We start from the raw sequence: 14,677 nt of genomic DNA, 5'->3' as shown, positions 1-14,677 counted from the left end.
CAGTATCATATACTCTGGCCAATGTCACACTTCAAAAAAACACTCAGGCAGAAAGCAACTGACACATGGCAAAATGAATGGAATATCAGCAATACAGGACGAAGGACAGCTTATTTTATTCCAAAGGTGCATCTTGAACGCAATATAGGGAATACACTGTTAGTCCGATTTGTCTCAGGGCATGGCCCGTTTCCACAGTACTTTGAAAGATTCAGAATTACAGAAACAGATAATTGTGTTTGTGGTAATATAGGCAGCCCGGATCATTATCTCACAGACTGCCCACTCACAGAGCAGCATCACGTTCATTTACCAGAGCTTAATAGACAAGCCTATTGTAAATTTATAATTAAACAAAAATATCTTGTGGAAAAAATAACAAAAATCATGGACAAACTATCTGCGTTAGGCACCGATCTTTGCCAAATAGCTTAGTAACACTGACTATGTTCATGTAATTATGTGCTTGAAAAAACACCTGCAAGTGAATACACTATCAATCAATTGTCTATTTGCGTGAATATAATAATAAAAGTCATGCACATACCTTTTGCTTTAGGCTTGATCAGTGCCAAACTGTTCAAAATTGCTGAATATGTACTTACATGCTTGAGAATACATTTGAGAATTACTGCATAACTATGTGTAATATTTATCAGAATTACTAGCAGTAGCACTGAATTAGTATTGTAATGTATAATAATTGTATAATTGGTAATGTAATTAGTATTGTAATGTATAATAATTGTATAATTGGTAATGTAATTAGTATTGTAATGTATAATAATTGTATAATTGGTAATGTTTCTATTATTCATCGTAACATGCACTGTAAAGTTTATGTGTGTACTGCATAATTAGTATTATAATGTATTGAAATTGCATAATTAGTACTCTAATGTATAATTGGTAATGTATGAATTGTATAAATCAGTATCGTAATATATAGTGCATGCTGCAAAATTAGTTTTTAAATGCATTATAATTGAATCATTAGTATCGTAACGTATTGTAAAAGTAGCATGTTGAAAAAGCCCCTGTATGGCCATGTACTTATATTTTTCTCAGATATCAACAAACACTGGGACCCGGGCAGTTGGACGGCAGCGAACCCCATTGGCGGCTCTGGATAATGGCGGACGTGGTGCTTTACTGATTGACCATTACGGTAAAGGGACAGTGCCCACGTCCTCCGTCACTTATCACTTATCACTTATCCTCCGCCGCTGGTGTTCCTTCCGCAATTCGTTGACATTTGCTGCGTAGAGTCCTGTCCGATAGGTAGATCTTCCGTTTGGGAGCCGCGTTATAGTTGCCGTTATTTCTCCTGGCTCTCTTTGCATTCGTCGTACTTCTCCCTTCTTCATTCTGGGGGTGGTCGTGCGCTCTCTTTTCTGGACGGTGGAACGGCTTCTTTTTCTTGTTACCTTCAAATTTCCAACGGGGAAACTTTCTTTTCAATTGCTCCTGCCTCCTAATGGCTTGCCCTTGTGCTCGTCGTTGTTCCACCTCTGGAGCTTGTGCCTGCAGAGCCTGCCGTGCCGGATCCTGCAAAAGATCTTTAAATATTTGCATTTTATTACGGTCATAGTATGGTTTTATTTGGTCAATGTTTGCGGAGCATGTTTCACCATTCCCGGCTTTTAACACTACTACAGCCTGAGTTACTTTTTCTATGACATATGGTCCTTCAAATCGTGGAAAACATTTGGCGGTTTTATCTTTTGGTGCTGAAGAAAGTGAATGCTTAATTTTTAATACTTCATCTCCTACTTTATAAGTTACTCCCCGTCGTTTCATATCATAATAGAGCTTCTGTTTTCTTTGTGCTACTTCAGTGTTCTTTTTTGCTTCTTTAATTAATTTTTCTATATCACCCATTTTTAATTCTGGGCTCTTTGTTGAACATAAAATAATTTATCTAACGGCGTTATAATCTTTCTGCCTAAAAATAACTCAGCAGGAGTTTTGCCCGTTGTATCATGTTTTGCGGTCCTAAGGGCGAAAGCAAATTCATTCAAATAGTTATTCCAGCTTTTATGAAAATTTTTAACATAACTACGGATAATTTTCACTATATTTCTATTGACCCGTTCCGCTATATTTGATTGCGGCCGATACGGGACCATTTTTAAATGACGTATGCCCAGTTTTTGGCACATGTCTTCAAATATATTACTTACAAATTGAGACCATTATCCGATATAGCTTTTAGGGGCGCCCCGTATTTTAAAATATATTTATTTAAAATAGAATCAATAACTAATTTCGCGGAGGCTCGTTTTAAGGAACAATTTCGGTCCACTTACTAAAATGATCAACCATAACAAGGAGATAGCGACTTTTATTTAACTGACTTTTTGGGAAAGGGCCCAATAAATCGATGCCAATTATTTCATTTGGAAAATCGGATTTAATACTATTTAGAAACCCGGCCGGGCGGAAATTAATATAATTAACTGCTTGACATGTTGGGCAGGACTGGACATACGCCGTTGTTAACTTTTGCAGTTCAGGAAAATAGACTGCCTCGCGTACGCGTTGAATAGTTTTTCGAATACCAGCATGAGAAGCTAATGGGCTGTCGTGTAACTCCTGCAGGATATTTAATCTAAGACTAGCTGGGATAACAGGTCGAAATTCGTTGTTGTAATTTGTAGTTTTTGTATAAAATAATAGACCATCTATTAGTTCGTAATGGGCCGCCCTATTTCTTATCGCCACAATATCTTGGTGGCTAAAATTTTCAGGATCCTTTAAATACTCATAAATGTTCCTAAATTCAGGATTCTTACCCACTTCGGTTATTTCAGTTTCTCGGGAATTTATTGTACATGCTGTGAGCATTGCCACCTTTACAGTATTACCTTCTTCATCTATTTTTATTCTGGATAGGGCATCTGCTACGATATTTTCCTTTCCGGGGGTATGCTTGATTACCAGATTACATTCTTGTAGCTTGAGTGCCCATCTTATTAACCTCGGGGATAAGTTTTTCCCTGAGTACAATCTAGTTACCGCCGCATGATCTGAGTACACTGTTATTGGCGCCTATCCAAAATAGACTCGGAACTTTTGCACTGCTAACAGAACTGCAAGTGCCTCTCTCTCGGTCGCGGAATAATTTCTTCGTGTTTGATTTAAAGTTCGACTAAAAATGCCACGGGCTGCTGATTTTGCGAAAGTACCGCTCCTGCCGCATAATCCGAAGCATCCGCTGAAATTTCTAAATTCTCATCATTTTCAGGAAATTTCAAAACAGGGGTTTGCGTTAATGCTTGCTTTAATTTTTCGAAAGCACTATTGGCTTTGGCCGTCCACGAGAATCTTGCCTTTTTCCTTTTTAATTTTAACAATGGTTCAGCAATAGCTGCAAAATCTTTTATGAAGGACCTATAATATGAACAAAGTCCTAGAAAAGAAGAGAGCTTCTTCGCCGTGTTTAGAGTCGGATACTTTTGTACAGCGATTATTTTTGATTCGTCTGTCTCGATTCCTTTCTGAGATATTTTGTAACCCAAGTATTTTAATTCAGGGGCTGCAAATTTGCACTTTTCGACATTAACTTTTAGACCGGCCTCATTTAATAATGAAAACACCTGTCTTAAATCCTGTACATGTTGGTCCAGATTATCACTAGTAATAATGATATCGTCTAAATAGATAAATGTGGACTTTCCAAGAACAGGCCTCAGCACAATGAAATGTTGCCGGTGCCCCTGAAAGGCCAAACGGCATACGCAGGAATGCATAAGTGCCAGACTTGGTTATAAAAGCAGTCTTAGGCACGTCCTCAGGCCTAACCCCTATTTGAAAATAACCAGTCGTTAAGTCTAAAGTCGTCATATATTTGGTAGACGTTATGTTCCTTAGAATTTCTTCAATAATAGGTAACGGATATACCGGATATTTAGTTATGGAGTTTAATTTACGATAGTCAATCGCGAAACGCCACCTTTTTGGATGTGTTAATGGATAGTCATTGTTTTTCTTACATAAAACCACCGGGCTAGCATAACTACTTGAGATGGGCGTTATGATCTTTTTACGTAGCATATCGCTAATGTGCCATTCTATAATTTTTTCTTTATTCTTATCATACCGGTATGCTTTGTGGCGAACAGGCATTGAATCTCCGGTGTCAATACTATGGTTAGTAACTTGAGTAAATCCTGGAATATCACTAAATAACGAAGCAAATTCACTTACCACTTGTCGGATTATTTGTTGCTCTTCCTTAGGCAGGTGATCCAGGTTTAACATTGGTAGTTCCGTTTTTTCTTCTCGAACTGGTTTCATCGTCAGCTTAAAGGACGCTTCATTAAAATCCAGCGTTGCTTCTCTCTGCCTCTGAAAGAAAATCTATCCCTAAGATAATATGTGCTTGCAGATTCTTTACTATAAAAAACATAACCTTTACTTTTTCGTCCTTGATACGAACGTATAGCGGTAATTTACCTATGCACTTATATCTTTCTTCTTGCGCAGCTAACACTGTCGTATTATCCGAATTATTTATGCGGTATTTCCGAAAATACTTCCTAAAAAAATCTTCTGCCACACAGGAACACTGCGCGCCTGTATCCAGGAGTGCGATGGCCGGGATGTTATTCAACACTTCAATCTTCGGAAGAGTCAAATTTTTCACCATTACTGTATTTAACTTGAAGGAAGAGGGGTTTTCTTGGCCTTCGGATTTCCGCACCCTCCCGTCAGCAGAAATCTGTTTTAGTTTAAATCTTTTTTTCTTTCCATGCTTTCCTTCTTTTTCCACTGGCCTTGAGACTTTTTTCCTGGATTGCTATTGAACTGTCGACGTTCGCCGGCTGTTTTTGGATGCTCGGGTTTCCTTGCCCACGGATTCGCTTTGCTTCCGTAGCCGTGTGCTGGTGTCTTGGCGCACCAAATTGGTTTCGTTGTTGATATTGGCGTCTTCTTTCAATGTCCGCCGTTCTTCGACTTTCAAACTGGATTGCTAGCTCAAATAACTTTTCCAGTGTAGTAGGATTCCTTAATTCAATAAAGTCTTGTACTTGGGGAAGTAACCTCGGCAAAATCACTTGAATTATCTCAGGATCCGGACGGTTTCCATACAAGAGTTTGAAGACGTGAATTTTTCTTAAAATAAAGCTTGAGAGATTTTCAATTCGTTTCTGGTATATGCTGAAAAGTTCCGTTTCTAATTTCGCACTATCCCTTACGACAGGGAAGGCTTTTACTAAGGCAGTCTTGAAATTTTCGTAAGTATAGGTGGGACTTCCCGCTTGACCCAAGAGACTTCTGCCTATGCATTTGAACCAATTAAGCGCTGGGCCCCTCAAAGCGCTGGTAGCTAAGGTGAATTTTTGGAACTCATGCACGGGATACATCATGAAGTGGTTATCTAGTTTTTCCAAAAAACTGGTTACCGGTGAGTTTCCATTAAATGTTGCTTCTGGTTTCATCGCTGCGCGCATGGTCTGGACGATGTAACCAAATCCTTCCAGGGCGGCAGCTGGCATTTCTGGATTCTGAGCCGCTTCTGCAGGAGGCACAGGTTCTTCTTGAAACTCGGCCATGGTTATTCTTCTTCGTCGGGCGCCACTATCAGGTTCAGTGTTCCGCCTTACTTGCTTGGGGAACATTCAAGAACCTGACTGGGAACAGGGAGCTTACTAAAGCTATGTTCAATAAATGTGGGAAGTAGACAAGATACACAGGAAGGGTATACAAACCCTTTATTTTTCACTCTTTACAATAATTTCCGGACTTCTGAATACAGAGACCAACCACTTGTGGTCTGAACGTAAGAATATAAAAATATTAACTAAACTCTAACTTAACTTTGGAATAACAAACAAGGGCCTACGTGGAAGATTGGCCGTATATTAACTGGAAGCCGTATGTAGTACAGAGAACTGTTAACACTACAATACGTTTAAAATTATTAAGAGGATTAAACCTCTGGCCTGGAAGGCAACCAGCAACCGAGTAAACTGCTAAGGCACGCGGCCTGCTTCTACTAACTCCTTCCTCTCTTTCTTGGCAAAAAGCCACAACTTAAGTACTTGGCGTTCGCCAGACAAATTTGCATAAATAAGTTAAAGCTTTTAATTCTGGCCGGAAGTAGAAAATAAGAAGTGATAGTAAAGATTTAAAATAAAATAAACGTTAGTAAAACTTAAGATCCTTACAACTTTATTAATAACCGTATTACTTTATTAATAACCGTATTACTTTATTAATAACCGTATCTATTAATAACTGTAATAATTACTTATTATATTACTGATGATTAGGATTCAGTTCTTGACAATTACATTCTAAATTAGAATTTTAAGGATGTAATGAAAATACGCTACGCACAAAAATACATTTTAGGATAAAAAATGAGTTGATTTTTTATGTTTTAAAAATTCTTAAATTCATTTAATAAACATCGTATCCTCGTTGTTAATCGAATCCAGAATGTTGTGTGTCGTTTATATAATTATTCTTACTTGTCCACAGAAGCTGCTGACTTATCCAGTTATTAAGTAGCTGCAAATCATAGTATCTGCCGCTCTTTCAGCCACTTCAAAAGCAACAGTTTGTTTAGAAATAAATTATGCAGTTAATGTTATAAAATATTTTGATAAAATTCAAATATACATTAAACGAAACTTCTCAGTTTTAGACAATTCGATTTAAACTAAGTAAAGTAGCAGACGATAAAACGCCGAAGGAAAAAATTTACTCTTAGAAAAATGTACTCTTATTTTTTTTAAAAAAAAGGAAGAAAGAGAGAAATTAAAAAAATTGTTAAAAATTTGAATAATATCATCTATAATTTTAAAAAATAGCTTTTCCTATAGTATTAATAAATATTTATTACGCCTTATTGAGGGAAAATATTTCATATAATTAATTCTCCGTAAAATTTTACTTGAAATTTAAGGTTAAAAATAGCTGTGGCAAATCAGTGTAACAAAAATCCATAGACCACATTTGGCGTTATTATCGCTCAAAAAAAAGATGCCAAATTTCAAAACGCGAAAATATGTAAATTCGTGTATATCTTACAAAATTTTGAATAAAAAATTCTAATTTTTTGCAGATATGCTTAAAAATACACCTACTTTATGATAACGGTAAAAATTTTATAGGTTATAATTCAAAATTTTTTTCGAAAAATTTATAAAAATTATTTAAAAATAGAAATTTAAAAAATAAAACACAAAAAATGGGTAAATTTTATTTGGAATGAACCTAAAGTTTGAAATGTGAGAGAAAAAATCAAAAAAGTTTAATAAAAAAAAAAGAAATATTAATAAATATTTGCCAAATTCAATTAACATTGAGGAGCTAAAATTTTGAAAGCTAATATTTTAAAAACTAGTCGTACGATTTTTACAAAACTTGGTATTCTGGCATAATTTGAGTCGTAGAATCGAAATATGGAAAAAATTGGTATGTTATTTCAGAAAAAGTCCGATTTTGTGTCAAAATACCTATGTTAGAATAGTGCTATATATAAATCTAATATATATCCTAAGTCGCGCTTTCGAGACATGAAAAACGCAGTTTGAATTTTGTCAATCCGCTTATTAGAACGGATAATATAGCACTGTCCCATTTTTTTTTTTTTTTTTTTTTTTTTTTTTAGCAGTGTACATGTAACATTTGAATACGAACTGAGTTTTCTTTTAATATATATATATATATATATATATATATATATATATATATATATCCATTTATGTATATGCAAACATTTAACTAGTTGAAACAGAGATATTATACATATATATGAAATCTCTGCTAATTTATGTAGATGAGTATTTAATTGTATTATATAGTTTTAAGAATTGGGGGGGGGGAAGAGAGATTAGTTGCGTAAGTATAATGCATGCATCTTAATGTTTTTTATACTTTTCCACAGACACGTATAGGAAAGAGCTTACTGAGAATTTAATTGAATACTACAGAAAATTCAAAACTGCTGAAAATCTCCGACTGCAAGAAAAATTTTGTGATCATGTAATTAAAGCATGTGAAGGTGTAAGACGTCCTACGAAAGACAGTGAAGTAAGATTATTTTCATCAATTTTCAGAATAATAACTATATCTGACTGGAAATTTTAATATATATTTTATGTCTGAAAAATATAAAGCTTTCAGGAAAGAAGTACGGTTTCAGTTATTTATGGAAAAAGTGCCAAAAAATACCATGAAAAACAAAGGGGGTATGTGTGGGCAGATAACCCAATTTTTGCCCACTGTCCCACACATATGACGCGATTCAGCAGATGAAATGGCTTATACGTGTAGCAGAGAAGCTTCACCAGTGCCTGAGTGGTTAGGACTGCTAAATACTAATAGTTCGATTTACTTTGGCTTTGAGCCCAGGCGCTGTAGGTATCTTTAAGTATAAGTTCTCGTGTATGATGCTAATATAAGCCAGTTACTCTCAGAAAGTTTTCCACGAAAGCATTCCTCCTTATAAGGAAGATAGCCATAGTGGCTTTACCATATTCAAGTTAATCAGAAGCAGAGAAAATTTACTTTGTTTTTTTTGCAACTATTATTATGGAAAGAAATTCAGAAACTTTCGCAAAACTTTCAAAACAATAAACTCAAGAATATGAAATTAAAATCATGCTTTTGCTGTTAATTTCCTTGGAAGATATCGCAACCACATTTGATTTATTCTTCGGACAAGAAAGATCATTTAGCAATTGAATGCAATAAGAACCCACACTTTTAAATTTGTTTCATCAATCTTACACAGATTTTCTACTTTAGAATAATTTTTTAAGGCTAGATCGAAAATCGCATTCAAACACAGTAAACTGTTAACTGTATTAAGTTATTTGAAATATAACAAAGCATCCATGAGTTATTTATCCAAAAGGAAAAGATGGAAGATGTGGAAGATTTTTAAGGGAAACTGGCTCGTATTCCTTAAATCACGGTAACAAATTCAGTTCTGTTTAATTTTAAAACAATTTTGACTGTTGTAAACATCCCCATTTCGTCTACCGAGGCAATATGGCATTCGGTGATCGCGATCACTTAATGTCATGGTATATTAAAGCATAGTAAACCAGAAACGCGTTTCTGCTTTACTATTGGAAAAACTGAGAAAAATTCATAACTACCGCACATATACCTCTTCAGTTTTCTTCACGACATCTTCATTTTAGGTTATTAAAATTAGTTAAAGTACTTTTAACTAATAATTTATTTATTGAAATGTTTGAATTTAGTTGAATCTATTATAATTTTAAGTACTGAATTTTATAATACAGGGTGTTTCAAAACTATGTAAGGATCTTAAGTTTTACTAACGTTTATTTTATTTTAAATCTTTACTATCACTTCTTACTTTCTACTTCCGGCCAGAATTATAAGCGTTAACTTATTTATGCAAAATTTGTCTGGCGAACGCCAAGTACTTAAGTTGTGGCGAGAGAGAGGAAGGAATTAGTCGAAGCAGGCCACTTACCTTAGAAGTTTTACTCAGTTGCTGGTTGCCTTCCAGGCCAGAGGTTTAATCCTCTTGATAATTTTTAAACGTATTGTAGTGTTAACAGTTCTCTGTACTACATACGGCTTCCTGTTAATATAAGGCCAATCTTCCACGTTTATTATTTCAAAGTTAAGTTAGCGTTCAGTTATATTTTTATATTCTTACGTTTAGACCACAAGTAGTGGGTCTTTGTATTCCGAAGTACGGAAATTATTGTAAAGAGAGAAAAATAAAGGGTTTTGTATACCCTTCTTGTGTATCCTGTCTACTTCCCACAGTTATTGAACATAGCTTTAGTAAGCTCTCTGTTCCGAGTCAGGTCCTTGCATGTTCCCAAAGAAAGTAAGACGGAACATAGAACCTGATAGTGGCGCCCAACGAAGAAAAATAAACATGGCCGAGTTTCAAGAACCTGTGCTGCCTGCAGAAGCGGCTCAGAATCCAGAAATACCAGCTGCCGCCCTGGAAGGATTTGGTTACATCGTCCAGACCATGCGCGCTTCGATGAAACCAGAAGCAACATTTAATGGAAACTCACCGGTAACCAGTTTTTTGGAAAAATTGGATGACCACTTCATGCTCTACCCCGTGCACGAGTTTCAAAAAGTTACCTTAGCTACCAGCGCGTTGAGGGGCCAAGCGCTTAATTGGTTCAAATGTATAGGCAGAAGTCTCTTGGGTCAAGCGGGAAGTCCCACATATACTTACGAAAATTTCAAGACTGCCCTACTAAAAGCCTTCCCTGTCGTAAGGGATCGTGCGAAATTAGAAACGGAACTTTTCAGCATATATCAACAAAGAATCGAAAATCTCTCAAGCTTTATTTTAAGAAAAATTCACGTCTTCAAACTCTTGTATGGAAACCGTCCGGATCCTGAGATAATTCAAGTGATTTTGCCGAGGTTACTGCCCCAAGTGCAAGACTTTATTGAATTAAGAAATCCGACTACACTGGAAAAGTTATTTGAGCTAGCAATCCAGTTTGAAAGTCGAAGAACGGCGGACATTGAAAGAAGACGCCAATATCAATAGCGAAACCAATTTGGTGCGCCAAGACACCAGCACACGGCTACGGAAGCAAAGCGAATCCGTGGGCAAGGAAACCCGAGCATTCAAAAACAGCCGGCGAACGTCGACAGTTCAATAGCAATCCAGGAAAAAAGTCTCAAGGCAGTGGAAAAAGAAGGAAAGCACGAAAAAAAAATAATTTAAACTAAAACGGATTTCTGCTGACGGGAGGGTGCGGACATCCGAAGGCCACGAAAACCCCCCTTCCTTCAAGTTAAATACAGTAATGGTGAAAAATTTGACTCTTCCGAAGATTGAAGTGTTGGTAATAATATCCCAGCCACCGCACTCATGGATACAGGCGCGCAGTGTTCCTGTGTGTGCAGAAGATTTTTTTAGGAAGTATTTTCGTAAATATCGTATATATAATTCGGATAATATGACAGTGTTAACTGCGCAAGGAGAAAGATGTAAGTGTATAGGTAAATTACCGCTGTATGTCCGTATCAAGGACGAACAAGTAAAGGTTATGTTTTTCATAGTAAAGAATCTGCAAGCACATATTACCTTAGGAATAGACTTTCTTTCAGAGGCACAAGCAACGCTAGATTTTAATGAAGCGTCCCTTAAGCTGACAATGAAACCAGTTCGTGAAGAAAAGGCTGAACCGCCGACGTTAAACCTTGACCACCTGACTAATGAAGAGCAACGAAGATTCCGACAAGTGGTAAGTGAATTTGCTTCGTTATTTAGTGATATTCCAGGATATACTCAGGTTACTAACCATAGTATTGACACCGGAGATTCAATGCCAGTTCGCCACAAAGCATACCGGTATGATAAGAATAAGGAAAAAATTGTAGAATGGCATATCGCCGATATGCTACGTATAAAGATCATAACGCCCATCTCAAGTAGTTATGCTAGCCCGGTGGTTTTATGTAAGAAAAATAATGACTATCCTTTGACAGATCCAAAAAGGTGGAGATTCGCAATTGACTATCATAAATTAAACTCCATAACTAAATATCCGGGATCATGCGACGATTTTGATCCGGTATATCCTTTACCTATTATTGAAGAAATTCTAAGGAACATAACATCCACCAAATATATGACGACTTTAGACTTAACGACTGGTTATTTTCAAATAGGGGTTAGGCCTGAGGACATGCCTAAGACTGCTTTTATAACCAAGTCTGACACTTATGCATTTCTGCTTATGCCGTTTGGCCTTTCAGGGGCACCGGCAACATTTCAGCGATGTATGGACATTGTGTTAAGGCCTGTTCTTGGAAAGTCCACATTTATCTATTTAGACGATATCATTATTACTAGTGATAATCTCGACCAACATGTACAGGATTAAAGACAGGTATTTTCTTTATTAAATGAGGCCGGTCTAAAAGTTAATGTCGAAAAGTGCAAATTTGCAGCCCCTGAATTAAAATATTTAGGTTACAAAATATCTCAGAAAGGAATCGAGACAGACGAATCAAAAATAATCGCTGTACAAAAGTATCCGACTCTAAACACGGCGAAGAAGCTCTCTTCTTTTCTAGGACTTTGTTCATATTATAGGTCCTTCATAAAAGATTTTGCAGCTATTGCTGAACCATTGTTAAAATTAAAAAGGAAAAAGGCAAGATTCTCGTGGACGGCTGAAGCCAATAGTGCGTTCGAAAAATTAAAGCAAGCATTAACGCAAGCCCCTGTGTTGAAATTTCCTGAAAAGGATGAGAATTTAGAAATTTCAGCGGATGCTTCGGATTATGCGGTAGGAGCGGTACTTTCGCAAAATCAGCAGCCCGTGGCATTTTTTAGTCGAACTTTAAATCAAACACAAAGAAACTATTCCGCGACCGAGAGAGAGGCACTTGCAGTTCTGTTAGCAGTGCAAAAGTTCCGAGTCTATTTTGGATAGGCGCCAATAACAGTGTACTCAGATCATGCGGCGGTAACTAGATTGTACTCAGGGAAAAACTTATCCCCGAGGTTAATAAGATGGGCACTCAAGCTACAAGAATGTAATCTGGTAATCAAGCATACCCCCGGAAAGGAAAATATCGTAGCAGATGCCCTATCCAGAATTAAAATAGATGAAGAAGGTAATACTGTAAACGTGGCAATGCTCACAGCATGTACAATAAATTCCCGAGAAACTGTAATAACCGAACTGGGTAAGGATCCTGAGTTTGGAAGCCTTTATGAGTATTTAAAGGATCCTGAAAATTTTAGCCACCAAGATACTGTGGCGATAAAAAATAGGGCGGCCCATTACAAACTAATAGATGGTCTATTATTTTATACAAAAACTACGAATCCCAACAACGAATTTCGACCTGTTATCCCAGCTAGTCTTAGATTAAATATCCTGCAGGAGCTCCATGACAGCCCTTTAGCTTCTCATGCTGGTATTCGAAAAACTATTCAACGCGTACGCGAGGCAGTATATTTTCCTGAACTGCAAAAGTTAACAACGGCGTATGTCCAGTCCTGCCCAACATGTCAAGCAGTTAATTATATTAATTTCCGCCCGGCCGGGTTTCTAAATAGTATTAAATCCGAATTTCCAAATGAAATAATTGGCATCGATTTATTGGGCCCTTTCCCAAAAAGTCAGTTAAATAAAAGTCGCTATCTCCTTGTTATGGTTGATCATTTTAGTAAGTGGACCGAAATTGTTCCCTTAAAACGAGCCTCCGCGAAATTAGTTACTGATTCTATTTTAAATAAATATATTTTAAAATACGGGGCGCCCCTAAAAGTTATATCGGATAATGGTCCTCAATTTGTAAGTAATGTATTTGAAGACATGTGCCAAAAACTGGGCATACGTCATTTAAAAATGGTCCCGTATCAGCCGCAATCAAATATAGCGGAACGGGTCAATAGAAATATAGTGAAAATTATCCGTAGTTATGTTAACAATTTTCATAAAAGCTGGGATAACTATGTCAATAAATTTGCTTTCGCCCTTAGGACCGCAAAACATGATACAACGGGCAAAACTCCTGCTGAGTTATTTTTAGGCAGAAAGATTATAACGCCGTTAGATAAATTATTTTATGTGCAACAAAGAGCCCCAGAATTTAAAATGGGTGATATAGAAAAACTAATTAAAGAAGCAAAAAAGAATACTGAAGTAGCACAGAGAAAACAAAAGCTGTATTATGACTTGAAACGACGGGGAGTAACTCATAAAGTAGGGTATGAAGTATTAAAAATTAAGCATTCACTTTCTTCGGCACCAGAAGATAAAACTGCCAAATTTTTTCCACGATTTGAAGGACCATATGTCATAGAAAAAATAACTCACGCTGTAGTAGTGTTAAAAGCCAGGAATGGTGAAACCTGCTCCGCAAACATTGATCAAATCAAACCCTACTATGATCGTAATAAAATGCAAATATTTACAGATCTTTTGCAGGATCCGGCACGGCAGACACAAGCTCCAGAGTTGGAACAACGACAAGTACAAGGGCAAGCCATTAAGAGGCAGGAGCAAGTGAAAAGAAAGTTTCCCCGCGGGAAAATTGAAGGTAACAAGAAAAAGAAGCCGTTCCACCGTCCAGAAAAGAGAGCTCACGAACACCCCCAGAATAAAGAAGGGAGAAGGACGACGTATGCAAAGAGAGCCAGTAGAAATGACGGCAACTATAACCCGGCTCTAAAACGGAAGATCTACACATCCGACAGGACTCTCCGCAGCAAATGTCGCCGAACTGCGGAAGGGCCACTAGCGGCGGAGGAAAAGATACAAGGAAAATTTGAACGGCCAGCAACGAGGTCCAAGCAGGAACGCGAAAGAAGTTTCCCGGTTCCGCCAAGGCCAGCTGCCATCAAACGGCCAAGACCACAGGCAGAGGCGAAAAAGAAGGTATTCAAGGGTGACCGAACTGGAGGGAAAAGAAAGCTCCTAGAGGAAGACACTGAAGGGCGAGCCCGCACAAGAAGGAGGATAAATCAAACGAGAATCTACGCTACCTTCCAGGACTGGGCTCAGAAAAGAACGTCCGAATATCACAAAGATAAGTAAAATTTTATGTTACTTTGCAAACTTAAGTTAATCTTTCATTCTTACTGCAAGTTGCAGATTTAAAGAAGTTTTGCCTCATGCGAGGTCTACCTTTATCGCCAAAAAGGCGAGAAATGAGTTGTTACCGATTTTGGTATTAT

The 14,677-nt window shown here is 37.0% G+C and overlaps 1 protein-coding gene across 1 annotated transcript in view; it reads left to right on the top strand.

Moving 5' to 3' along the window:
- LOC118190392 (uncharacterized) overlaps positions 1-14,677 on the top strand; it is a 50,796-nt gene that overhangs the window by 24,456 nt on the left and 11,663 nt on the right. Inside the window, exon 4 of the mRNA XM_085819301.1 lies at positions 7,901-8,046. Within this exon, the coding sequence (XP_085675427.1) occupies positions 7,901-8,046 (146 nt within the window). The remainder of the gene's footprint in view (positions 1-7,900; positions 8,047-14,677) is intronic.

This window comes from Stegodyphus dumicola, chromosome 6 (assembly GCF_044657685.1).
Source record: "Stegodyphus dumicola isolate Sdum_Otavi_A_Nest chromosome 6, ASM4465768v1".
NCBI lineage: Eukaryota > Metazoa > Arthropoda > Arachnida > Araneae > Eresidae > Stegodyphus > Stegodyphus dumicola.
The sequence above is the reverse complement of the archived record's forward strand: the minus strand, read 5'-3'. Positions and strand labels throughout refer to the sequence as shown.